The sequence below is a fragment of the Mus caroli genome, chromosome 14 (assembly GCF_900094665.2).
Source record: "Mus caroli chromosome 14, CAROLI_EIJ_v1.1, whole genome shotgun sequence".
NCBI classification, from domain to species: domain Eukaryota; kingdom Metazoa; phylum Chordata; class Mammalia; order Rodentia; family Muridae; genus Mus; species Mus caroli.
Genome location: NC_034583.1, coordinates 26850986 through 26864144, shown reverse-complemented (window position 1 = coordinate 26864144; position 13159 = coordinate 26850986). Strand labels below are relative to the sequence as shown.

The window sequence follows — 13159 nt, the reverse complement described above, 5'->3', positions numbered from 1 at the left end:
CCAAAACCATCTGGATCAAGGTTATTCAGTCTGTAGCTCAGTTGTTCCTTTTTACTTTTAAGTAGCATCCCATGACGAGGACGTAGCAGTTAGATTTTTGAGTTTTGTTTAGCTTTTGATTTAGTTAACTCTTTACAGGGCTACCTCTGGACAGCAGCACCAACACTACTGCTTTTTAACTGTGTCTCTACTCAAGTCGAGTGCTCTGTATTTATGGTTAAATGTGGTGCCTGCTACCAGTTTGTTTCTCTGCTATGGAGGAGTTAGAGCCCATTCTGCCAGGAGGGCTTGGATCCCAGCATCATTGGCTGGCTTTTCCTTGTTGCCCCCCACCCCACCCCAGCCCCACCTCTTCCCTTTCTACATTATGGCCACCGGGTACCTGCACTGTGCCTTCTCCTGGGCAGCTGTGGTTGAGCCCCTGCCAAAGGCCCCACTGGCAGGAAGTAGCAGGTTCTGTTCTTTTGTTTCTGTGGCAGTGAGTATGTGTGTGTGCTTGTAAACTGGATAGGCCTAGGCTGTGCTCAGAACTGGGTCTCAGGAGCCCTGGGTGGGATGTGAAGGCTTCTCTCTGGAGGTGGTGAAGGTGAGGAATGCCAGGCAGACAGGGAGGTGACAGGTCTCATCATTGAAGCTAAGTGTTCCTTCTTCTTAGTGCTCAGCTAGAACAGAGTCTACTCCAAGCCTGCCTACCTGTTTAGTTCAGTTCCAAGAGCCTACTGCCAAAGCAGCTCTGCCCAGCCCTAGCCCCAGTGGGCCAGGGGTCCTGCCTGTCTTTGCCCACTCTGCCCACTGACCCTCTAATCAGGCCCCAACTCTGTACCTTTCCCTCCAGCAAGGCAGGGACTTTGGTCCCTCCATTTTGTACCAGAACTCTAGTCTTGTCCCATTCAGTGCAAGCCTGCCCTCTAGAAAGTACCCCAAGTATGGCAACACATCCCTAAACCAGTTCCCTATTTGTCCCTCTGTCCCAGCTTCAGGCAGGGAGATAGTGGACATGTTCCCTAACCCCTCTCTTTCTCCCTGTCTCTCTCTTTTTTCTCTGTCTCTGTTTCTGTCTCTTTCTCTCTCTCTCCACGTCTCTGTCTCTGTGCCACAGGGAAAGGTTTGAAACGGAACGTAACAGCCCACGTTTTGCCAAATTGCGCAACTGGCACCACGGCCTTTCAGCCCAAATCCTTAATGTTAAAAGCTAAAAGGCTCCTTGGATTCCCATGAACCCTGGCAGGCTGGACCCCCACCCCTCTCCCACACAGATCTGGCATGTGAGCCCCATGGTGATGCTTGATAATGAACACTGTGCTGGGGGCACCTCTGGTAGCCAACTGTAGCACTCCTGCTCTCTGCCTGCCCCAGAGCTGACAGCTGAGGCCCAGTACTTCCTACCTCTCCAACCCCCAATTCAGGGTGACCATCCCAACTCCCACAAGTGGAGTCTCTGTACACCCCTCATGCAAACCCTTAGCTGTAGTCCAGAGAGGACATAACAGGGCTTGCTGGCCTCACACCGCCAAACAATGAAAACATAGTGGCCGCTGCTCATCTGCCCACCCCTTCTGGCATCTGGACTCACAGTCACCTGGAACACATTATGTGCAGATCAGGCCCCTGGGTGGGCACCTTCTTCTCTATACTTGTGTGCTGGCTTCATAGTTCTTTCTCATGTACATACAAGCATGCTTGTTTTGAAATAAAGAGGATTTGAAATGAACAAACCAAGCCCCAAACCTGCTGTGCCTGTATGTGTGCCCTGCACCCCACTTTGGGAGGGCCTTCAGGGACAGTGTCTAGGACGGAGAGGACAGGTATGGCAATGGAGATGTGCGGATCCTGCCCAGCATGTGAACCCTAGTGCAGCTGTGCCCAATGCTACTCTCCTACACCTCAGGCTAAGGATTCCAGGGTGAGGGGTCCACACCGGGGTTCTATGGGCAGTGTGGATGGGGTCTACCCCAGGACTGTGGCTTCTCCTTCTACACACAGCTCTGACTGACAAGGTGGCGCCATCTTCCCTCACCTTTTGTCTGGGTGGTCTGAGAAGTAATTCAATGGGCACTCCTAGACAATGGGGCAGTTTACAGGAAAGCCAGGAGATGGAAGTGGGGGCTCCTGACAGGGAGATGGAAGACAGACCTAGCAGAGTCTTGATGCCAGGAATGTAGAGAAAGGCCTCCAGCTGGGTCATGCTCTCGGCCCCACCTGTGGCCTTGTGCTACACTCTGGAGCATTTAGCCAAGCTACCCAGAACATCCTCGGCTTGAAAGACTCTAGCACTCATCAACAAGCTAGCGATCTCAAAGCCAGCACTCTACCCACTGCCCAGCAAGCAGCCTGGTCCCTCACTGCATGGAGTCATAGGCTGGGAACATAAGGGTAATGGCATTTGGAAAATGGAGGAGGGACAGAGGATCAACCCTCAGGATGCCCTGCCTTCTCTGTGGCTGAATGATTGGACCCCCGTTCCCACTCCTGCTGTCTGAAAACACTCTTTCTCTTTGGCGAGCTCACCCGGAACGGCCAGCCAGGGAAGCTGCTCACATCTATCTATCCAGCGCTGAGATGCTCTCCTCAGTCTCTCTACCAGCCTGTTTCACCTTAGCCTCCCACCCCTTCCGTCTTCTAACAGCCTGATGCCAGGGCCAGGTCAGGTCCAAACCATCATCATGCTGGCTGCGGGGTGCACATGGGGAAGACACCTTCCTTCATGTAGGCAAGCTGGAACTGATGACTTGCAAGGCCCAAGGGTTGGACATGGGGTAGGAGGTGGCCAGACTCAGAGAGGTAATATAGGTCCCAGGCAGTGGGTATGCTGTGAGTGGGAAAGGACCTGAGGTGATCATGCAAGTTGATGGACTCTAAGCATCTTGTCACCAACTCCGAGCCTGTTAGTGCTCTCTTGGAGCCCATCGGTCAAAGCTCTAAATGTTCATAGTTGCTTTCTAACACCTCAGTGCCTCTCACTTCCTCCAGGCCACTATGAGCAGCACCTTGTATAGCTCCAGGCCAAGGTCCCATATAAAGCCTTCTAGGTAAATAGGAGAGTTCTCCTCACTTAGCATCCTATGACTGTGAGTGAGGCTCCTTCCTGGCTACTGTGAATGCTAACAGACTCGGAAAGGGACAATGTAACTGTAACCACAATGCAAGGTTGATATCATGGATAGTCAGGGACCCTCTGATTGGTGGATGAGATAGGGCTTCCTGGAAAGAGAGGCTAGCGGAGAAGAAAGGGTTTGCAGATGCCGGTATAATCGTTTTGACCAGGATGCATGGAATACAGAGGCAGCCGTGGAGAGCAGTGGTCCAGATACTGAGTTCCAGACTATGGGATTTTGACTTTATTTTGAGGGTAAAGTGGAGTGGATAAAGGTTGCAGAGGACTGTTCCCATTGCCCACTGCAGCTGATAGGCAACACTCACAAAAACCAGAGGATAATGGGGGTTCTGGCCTCATAACAAAGTGGCACAGCTGAACTCCCTCAGCCAAAAGACAGAAAGTTAACCAGGTGGAGGACAGCATAAACAATTTTCTGACCAACACCTGAATGGGATTCTCTCGACATCCAATCAACAGACATCATCACACTTCACTGTCTCAGCTAACACAGGCGGCATTGACATCCCAGCATGGCAACCCCCTTTTACAGAACCAGGACCAATCATAGCATCACCATCACCGACAGTTCCATCCCAAGTCCAGGGACCACAAATCCCAAGGCTTGACACCTCCGCTATTCCAGACATACCACAGTCGCCAACCACCAGGTCAACAAAATTCCAATTCCCACCGCCAAGGGCGACCACACAGAGTGAGGGCGCAGGTCCACCTTGATACCTCCCAGACAGAAGAAAACATGAGCTGCAAAGGGGGACCACAGCTAGGCAGGGCTGTGCTCTTCCTTAGGCAGCCACAAGCATCTGATTCTAGTTTGCGTGGGTTTTATTTTTAACTAGGTATTTAAACTGAATTATGGGTTTGGGGAGAGAGCACGTGCTTAGCATGTCTGTAAGGCTCTGGGTTTTATCCCCAACACCAAAGAAAAAAGAAAAAAGAAAAAAGAGAAGAAAAGAAAACAGGAATCTGAACCTATGACAAAGGCAGGAAGCAGCTGTGGAACTGTAAGCTGTAGGCCTGGCTAGCTAGGGTGATCTCACAGGCACTTGCTTTAGGACTAAAGTCAAGGCTGCATAAATTCTCCACAATGCTTGCTTGCTGGCGCCTGCTTTTTGGAATTTCTGGAGACTCATGGATCTTCATGCAGAAACTGACCTGGAACAAGACCCCAAGACCCTTCTGAATGTACTTTGGTGTGTCTTCTTCCCTCTCTAGACCCTGGTGGCTTCTTGGTGTCTGCAGAGAGTGAGCCTAGAAAGGAAGCACTCAGCAAGAACTAGAGTAGCAGGCATATGTGCATGCCCGTGTGTCCCTTGCCCAGCCCTGTGGTCAATGGTGAATCTTTCTGGGGCCTACACCAGCTCCAAATGCATTGTCTGAAATCCAGTGTTCATTTGGAACTCTTGCTAGGTAGGGAAAGCTGCAGCTAGGCTGGTCAGGTAGCACCCTGGTACAAAGGGGACAGACAAGGCCAATGTTGTCTTTGCCCGGCCTGGACACTTCCATCATTCTTATCCTGGGCAAGGTCTTCACTTTCCAGTGGACCACTGGAAATGTGGGATGGGACCAGGGAGAGCCACAAGGTTCTAGGTCATCCTGGGCCTTCCAGTACTTGGGAATGTTGTGCGGAGGGTTTTAACAGTCAGCTTGACAGGGTTCAAGGGCTACATACAGGTTCTCTGGGATAGTCACAGCTTTCAGAAACAAGGGGTTTCATAGAGACTGGGCAAATGGCTTCATAGATATGTCAAGGACAGAACTGCTGAAGGCTTGTAAACTAGGCTGCCCAAGACCTCCTCTCTGACAGCTAAGCCATGAAAGACTCAGAAAGGACATGGCTACCATTCTTACCCATCCAAATGTGCTGTTTCCTATGGCATAGCCAACACATAGCTCTCGGTACATCTCCGGCTCTAATCCTTTTATTCAGCTTTGTACCCCTTTCCTTTCTTACTGGATGGAGACCAGTTAGGAGATGCTTTGGTAAGCAGCTTGCAGCTCCCTTGCATTCCTATCTGGGACAGACAGGGGTATCTAACAACTTGCTACTCCATATGTGGTCCACAGACCGGCAGCATCAGCATTAATAGGGAACTTGCTAGATAGTAGATCCAATCTCACTCCACACTTAACCAGAAACTGCTCTGTGATATTTTCTGTTGGGTTTGTTTTGAGACAGGGTCTCACATGATAGCCCAGGTTGTTCTGGGACTCACTGTATATCTAACCCAGGCTGGCCCCAAACTCACAAAGCCTCTCAAATGCTGGGATTCCTGGTGTGTACCACCAGTCTGCCTAGCTATGTGGCATTGCACCAGAGCAGCAATGTCTCCCACCTTTAGGTTCCTCATCTCCAGATGAGACCCATGAGGCTAATCACCCAGGGAGGTTGAAGGATGAAAGGTTAGCACACGGACACAGTGGAACACTTGGAAGAGGGACGTGTTGAGATGTTACTTATGTCCAGCAAGAGTCTTCCTTTGACCAGAGACTGAACGGCATGGGCTGTGGGAGCTACTATACCATGCTGGCAGGAGTTCCATTTCATCTCTCACCAGTGTTGCAAGTAGAAATGGCATCAAAGATGATCTGGGTGTGGAGAAACCTTCCTGTGGTCCAATTAACAGGGAAGTTGAAGCAGGAGAATACTTGAATACAAGTGTTAGAGACCAACCCTTGGAAAGGAGGGAGGGAGGGAAGGAGGAAGGGAGGTAGGGAGGGAAGGAGGAAGGGAGGGAGGGAGGGAGGGAGAAAGGAAAGAAAAAAAGGAGAAAGGAGAGGGAAAGGGAAGGATTATATTTTTCTGCTCTCATGGTTTGTGTGGGAGAGTGGGGGGGTATCATGAATGCTTGCTGGGGAAAGCGTACACGAACAAACACACATGCACATCTCTGTGGTGCATGTGTCTGGAAGCAGGAGGTCAGTATCAGGTGACTTCCTCCATTGCTGTCTACTTTAGTCTTGAGGCAGAGTCTTCCACTGAAGCAGAAGAACGAGTGGCTGGCAAACCCTAGAGATTCTCGTCTTTGTTTTCCCAGTGCTAGAATTCCAGGCCGCCGCACCTGGCTTTTTATGCCTCTCATGTGGACACTGGGGATCTGAATTCAGTCTTCATGCCTAAGCAGCATGCACTTTACTGGCTGAGACATCTCTCCAGCCCTATGATTGAATTTTTATTTGCTGACCCGATCATAGGAAGCAGAACTAACCCCAACAATCTAAACTCTGACTGTTCTGTCTTAGAGAAGTTCTGGGGACAGTCTACACAGAATACATAGGCATTCAGGTGAATGCATGTGGGTATCTGGTCTACCTGGACTGGCGTGTGCTGGTGCTGGGTATGTCCAGCTCCTACCTGACCACACTGCTCCAGAACTGGCAGAGCTGTTCTCCTCCGTTTCCAGTAGAAAGACCCTTCAGATCTCCAGGTGCTTAGAACCATGGTTGTGTCGTGTTTGACTGTGTAGCATGCCTGGGCTACCTAGTGACATGAAGATCTTTGAGCGCTGTAGATTCTACCTGTCCTCTCTCTCCATACATCCTGCCGCTCCCCTCAGAGAATGGCATGAAGGAAGCACAGGTTTCTGTATTCCGGAGCCATCTTTGACCACATTACCTCTTTCTGGTCTAGATAGCCTTGGTTTGCTTTCCAGGGTAGCTTCTGTCCATCTGCAGTCAGTGCCCTGGGCTAAAACCCATGTTCTCTGGGTCTCATGGATCTAGAGCCTAGGACTTTCAAACTCAAAATATCTTTTGTGCTTGTTTGTTTTGGCTAAAGCATCCCTCCACAGAGGAAATATATGCTCCTGACTGAAAACACAAGCGGTGAGGGAAGGGACAAAGGCAAACAAGATAGGACAGGGGTCTGGTTGATACCTAAATATGCTTTTCCACTGCCCTGTAGTTTGCTGAGAAAGAAAGACCTTCCAGGAAGTACAGGAAACCGAGGGGTAAACATCCCTCCAAGATTAAGTTGTCAGACCCCTCTGCTCCCATAGGTCTGATCATGCACTCCTAGGATTGGAGAAGAGCGCTCTCCCAGCACCTAGTGGGTGTGCCCTACACATACACCTGGATCCTATTCTGTATGCCAGATGATCCTTTCCACCCACCCCCTCCCACCCCTCACCAGACCTGGGACCCATGTGACCTGTTGTCTTTTTGATCCCCGCCTCATCAGCACCCCTATTGAGCATGCTCCAGTGTGCACCAGCCAGGCCACTTCCCCGCTGCCACCTGCTTCTGCCCAGTTGCCCGCTGCTGCCTCTCCCATTGCGGCCTCGCCAACCCTGGCCACAGCTGCTGCCGCCCATGCTGCTGCCGCCTCTGCTGCAGGCCCTGCCGCAAGCCCCGTGGAGAATCCGAGGTAACTGGCCCACAGATGCCAGACCTAACCGTGGGGAAAGGAGGCAAGAAAGGAGCCACCCTGAGTCGATTGGCGGACAGCTGGATCCCGGCAGTTAGGTCTTTAATGGGTTCGAAGGAAACCGGGACTGGTGCTGCTTTCTGCAGAGTGTGAAGGGGAAGCTGGGATCCATTGTATGGGATGCACCAGCCATGATTAGTGAGAGGGTTTTGTTGTTGTTCTGCCCCACACCCCCGGGAAACATCTCTAGTGATAGATAAAAATCACACACACACACACACACACACACACACACACACACACACACACACGTGCATATTCGCATGAACAGTAATGCACCACACACACACCCATCACAAAGGAACCCTGAGCCCAGTCTTTGTTCTTAGAACTCAGAAAAGAAACTTGAGAGTTATTGTCCATGCCTGGAGGAATCAAGGAATACTCTTTGGAGGAGGGACCACTGAGCTAGTCAAGCTTAGCAATTAACTAGCCCACCTCCCACTCCCCCCCACCTGCCCCCTGTCTACACACACACACACACACACACACACACACACACACACACAAAACCCAAAATACACACACACACACACACACACACACACACACACACACCAGGGTTTCTTTGTGTAGCTCTGGCTGTCCTGGAACTTGTTTTGTAGAGCAGGCTGTCCTCAAACTCACAGAGGTGTCTGCCCACCTCTGCCTCCTGAGTGCTGGGACTACAGGTGTGCACCACCACTACCCAGCCCTTTCTTCTCTTGATGTGGAAGCATTCTAACTTCAGAGGTCCCTCGTGTCGTGGAATTGAACTCTCTCCTCAGTTGAGAGCTTTCCCATTCGAAACGTTGAGAAAGTGCCTTCACCTCTGAACCTCCGTTTCCTTGTCAGTTTAAAGTGTCTAGAGGAGCGCGTGTAGACTGAGGTCACTCTTGGAAAAAGTTGTACATAAAACACCTAGTGCACACAAAACAGTTAAAATAAGTTCTCCGAATCCCTGTGTCTCAGCCTGCCTTCCTGGGTACCCACCAAAACAGAGGCCAAAGGGATGGGGCATGCAGGGAGGAGGAGGAGGAAGAGGAGGAAGAGGAAGAGGAGGAAGAGGAAGGAGTGAGGGAGGGGGAGGAGGAAGAGGCAGCGCAGCTTGGTGAGTCATTCCAGAGTGGCCAGCTGGTACTACGGCAGTGTTGGCCCTGTTGCCTTTCCAGGCTTCCAGGAACTGTCTAGTTGCTGTTTCCAGCCAGGACCCAGATTCCACAGCCTCCAGGGAAAACATGCCTCTTTGGGTCAGGGTGCATAGAGTCAGGGTGCAGCTTCCCAGCATCCCATGTGGTGCCAAGTCCAGCCTTGCTGCAGCTCAACTCAATCATTGGAGGGTGAGCTTGGTCCCGGTTTCCAGAATGGTCCTGTCCCATTTTCCTAGGACAGGATTAAGAAAATGGCCTCCCCTGTGCCTCTGTCAGACTCTCTTCTCATTAGAGCCTTGCTTCCTTCCTAGAGCAGGAACTCTGGTGAAAGTGAAAAATGTTGAGAAGGGGGAAGCCTTCCGATTTACACAGGGAAAGAGAAGTGTCGGGGCTGAAGCCTGTGAGCGGTCCAGCCCCGACCCTGCCTCTCACTGAAGAGCAAACTCCAGCTCCGAGCTCCAGGCTTCCGTGTCCGGGCCTGCACACTCACTGCTGAAAAGGACACTGGGCTTACAGTAGAAGGGGCCAGAGGTGTACTCTGAGCACAGATACCTCCCTTCTTCACACATGGCCTGGAAAGGAGTTGGAGTTCCTTGGATGTCCACCTCGGCCCGTCACTAGTTATCTTCAGTTCTGCTTCTTTTTCCCCATGCCAATCCAGGATGCTGGCAATGTATCTCCCAGTGGTGGGAGAGTCTGACCCTGACCACTGACCCTTAGCCTTATCCAGCTACGGTAGAAGCTAAGCACCCTTTGCACACCGTGTTTTCCTTCCTGTCTACCAGTGTGCTTACTCCTCTGGCCTTAACACAGGGATAGGGCCACAGAGGACAGGGAAGCCTTCACTATAAATGTGGTGTGAAGGGAAGGGAAGGATGCACAGCCTTGGCTGGGACAGTATCCAGTCTCCCCTGGATCCACTCAGGCTACTAGTGATAGGTTATTACCCCACGGCCATCCCTTCTAGAAACCCAGACAAGGGCTGGTGAGATGGCTCAGTGGGTAAGAGCACCCGACTGCTCTTCCGAAGGTCTGGAGTTCAAATCCCAGCAACCACATGGTGGCTCACAACCATCTGTAACGAGATCTGACTCCCTCTTCTAGAGTGTCTGAAGACAGTGTACTTACATATAATAAATAAATAAATAAATTAAAAAAAAAGAAACCCAGACAAGAAGGTAATCCTTCCTCCTTCATTCCTACCTGGGTCCAGTGGGCCCATAGGGAAGAGGTAGGGAAAAAATAACAAAACAAAACAAACAAAATCCACAATGCCAAAGGCTAAGGGCATATTTCCAGGGGTTCATTTCTCCAACACCCCACCAATGACCCATTTTCTGGGGATGGTCAAGGGTCCCCTTTAGAATATACGATATGTAGCAAGAGAAAGGTATTAGTTAGTTTGAAATGGAGAGAAAGGCTGAATAAGCAAGCAAGGTTGAGAAACACTGCATCAGGCAAGAAGAAAGCAGCTACTGGGCTCTGGAAGCTCCTGGAGCCTTCTGCTCCCCCAAGAGAGAGGCCAAGCCTGGCATTTCTCCACGGCTAAGAACTGGGATAGTTTTGTCCCCCTCGTTGCTACCATTGTCCCTGAGCCACATGTGGGAAGCGGCTGCTTTGCTCTAGGGTCTTGACAGCTAAGCCACTAGGAGGAAGCAACAGGAACCAAGTGCCTGGCCCTCCAGGCCTCTTCCCATGGACATCATCGGAATATTTAAAAAAATTTTTCTCAGAAAACATGAGACTAATTGGTTCCTCCAGCAGCAACATAAAGGAATAAGGAGAGCAGGTAGCCAGAGGGATCCGAGAAAGGGAAGTAGCTGTGACCATCTCTAGCTCCCTCTGCCTTGATCCACAGTTCCACTGCTACATTCTGTCTATGGATGAAGGGCTCTCCATGTGTTCTTTTGTCTGGCTAGTATCTGCCCTCTTTCTTTCCCAAGGTAGCAGCACTAGCCACAGGGAGTAGCTTCCTCCCCTATTTGGCTTCTTTCTAGACTCTGGAAGCGACCCAATGGGTGTTTCTGTCATAGTCCTGCCTAGAGATCAGACAGCGAACCTGGAATGGCTTTAGATACCAGAGCCCAACGGACTGTTCTTGTTGTAACTCTTTTGCCTTGGTTCCAGGCCACAGGCCTCTGCTTACAGTCCTGCCGCCGCCGCTTCTCCAGCACCCTCTGCCCATACCAGCTACAGCGAGGGTCCAGCTGCCCCTGCACCCAAGCCTCGGGTCGTAACCACTGCCAGCATCCGGCCTTCTGTCTACCAGCCAGGTGAGAGCTGGGGGCGGGGGGCTGAGGGCTCAAAGGGTTATCTGCTTCAGACCAAGACCCCAGAAGTGAAGGAGGCCTATCCTTCCCTCTCCTGGTTGTAGGGTAGAATCCGACTGAGCCTTGGAGCCTGTATTTGACCCGGGATGACACGTGGGCTGTACCAGGCAGGGATGGAACTACCTAGCTCTTAGGAAACAGATCGTCCTAGCTGTATGTTTCCAGACCAAGTTGAGAGAAAAGAGGATGGGGGGTGTGGGGACAGAAAGAGTAAAAAGCTGTTTCTCTAAGAATCTGGGATGGCCTCAAACTAGAGGACAAGAAACTATAACAAAAAAATGCCCCAGGCTTTAGGCCAGCTTACTGTGTCACTTTGTCCTTTTGGGAAAGCTGCTCAACCAGTCTAGTATATGGGCTCCTCAGGTGACAGGGGATAACTGGGGCGCATGCGACACACATAGCAGTAGAGTGGACCCAAGGCAGAGCTCACTGGTTGTGGTTGTGGTTCTGTCTCTATGGCCCCTGCCCCATCGGTGCTGAGTTTTCATCCAGGGATGGGAGGCAGCCTTTTGTTTCCTAAGTTTCTAGGCAAGGTTGGATTTCTTCCTCAGAGCCCAAGGTAGTTCTCAGGCTTCCTGCCAGCCATTGTGCCAAGAATCTCAGGGCTCTCTAGCAGGTCTTTTCCCAGCTTAGAGGAAGGTCCTATGTACTACGGCTATGCCCATAGGAAGGCCCTTGACAGCCAAGCCCCGAGTTTACTCACAGTCTTCCTGTTTCGTTCTGACCCTGAACTTTAGGAGAGCAGGGCTGTGGCAGACTTTCTCCTTTGTATGTGCCTGACTTGAACTTGCCATAAGGATACATTCAACCAAGGTGTAGAAAATAAAGAAATGGGATAGATAGATGGAGGTGTTAACCTGGTGGTAGAGTGTGTGTCTAGCATGGGTGAGGCATCTGGGTTCAATCCCTAGCATTACACACACACACACACACACACACACACACACACACACACGGCAGGAGGGTAATCATAGAGTAACAGGAAGAACTCATGAGCGTACACTCTGTACTCCGGCAGCTGTGCACACACAGGGAGTGAACTTTAAGTATTCCTTTAATTATCCCTTGATAGACATCCCATAGGTTGATAAAATAGGATTTTAGGTATGTATATACTTTCCAATTAAACATTATACCTCTGGGGCTGGAGAGATGGCTCAGTGGGTAAAAGCACTGACTGCTCTTCCAGAGGTCCTTATAACCACATGGTGGCTCACAACCATCTGTAATGGGATCTGATGCCCTCTTCTGGTGTGTCTGAGGACAGCAACAGTGTATTCATATGCATAAAATAAATAAATCTTTAAAAAATTATACATCCAGCATATATATATATTCATCTTGAATTTATAAAAAGCAATGATGATTTTTCATTAAATTATTATAATACAAATGTTTTTCTTCACTCAAAATTACTATAGACTATATGGTCTCTCTATATAATTTGTTTTGCTTTTGAGATGGGATCTCTATGTGGTCCTGGCTGTCTGGGAATGCCATATGTAGATCAGGCTCTGCCTCCCCAATGCTGGGATTAAAGGCATGTGCCACTATGCTCTGCTTTACACATAAAATCTTAATAGACTGTGTGTGTGTGTGTTTGTTGGCAGGGTAGCTCAGGTAGACCAGGTTGACTGTTGATCCTCCTTCCAGGACCTCCCAAGTACTGGGATTATACGCATGTGCTACCACACCCAGTTTTTAATAGACTTTTTAAAGAGCAGTTTTCAGTTCATAGCAAAATCGAATGAAAGGTGTCATTTCCCAAATATCCTATGACCTCACCCCTTGCACACACACACACACACACACACACACATACCTTTCCCAATGCACAAACCATTTGTGGTAAAACGAGGAAGGGAATAAGTTACAGCCCTGCTTAGGGAAAGGAGATGGGTTATTTTAAGGGAGAAGGAAGGGGGCTTGTGTCCTACAAGTGTGAACTGGCCAAGTAGACTTGGGATAAAGAATAACACAAAGTCTAGGCTCCAGAACACATCCTGGTGAGACTCAAGGAAGCTTTCCTCTTGAGGCCTTCCTGATTAGAGCGACAGAATCAGTCCCCTGCTTTATAAAGCTCACTGACAACAGAAGTGAGTATGGACAGGAAATATTTTAGCATGGGTGGGACACCCAGCCTGCTGTAAGGAATAAG

The 13159-nt window shown here is 50.1% G+C and overlaps 1 protein-coding gene across 4 annotated transcripts in view; it reads left to right on the top strand.

The window, feature by feature from the left end:
- Nucleotides 1-13159, top strand: part of Ldb3 (LIM domain binding 3) — a 64064-nt gene that overhangs the window by 25936 nt on the left and 24969 nt on the right. For 2 of the 4 annotated variants that reach the window (XM_021181352.2, XM_021181351.1), the window contains 2 exons: nt 7296-7481; nt 10799-10944. In XM_021181352.2, the coding sequence (XP_021037011.1) occupies nt 7296-7481; nt 10799-10944 (332 nt within the window). Of the gene's footprint in view, nt 1-1099; nt 1716-7295; nt 7482-10798; nt 10945-13159 lie in introns of those variants that run through there. The other 2 variants (XM_021181354.2, XM_021181359.2) reach the window with 2 other exon arrangements.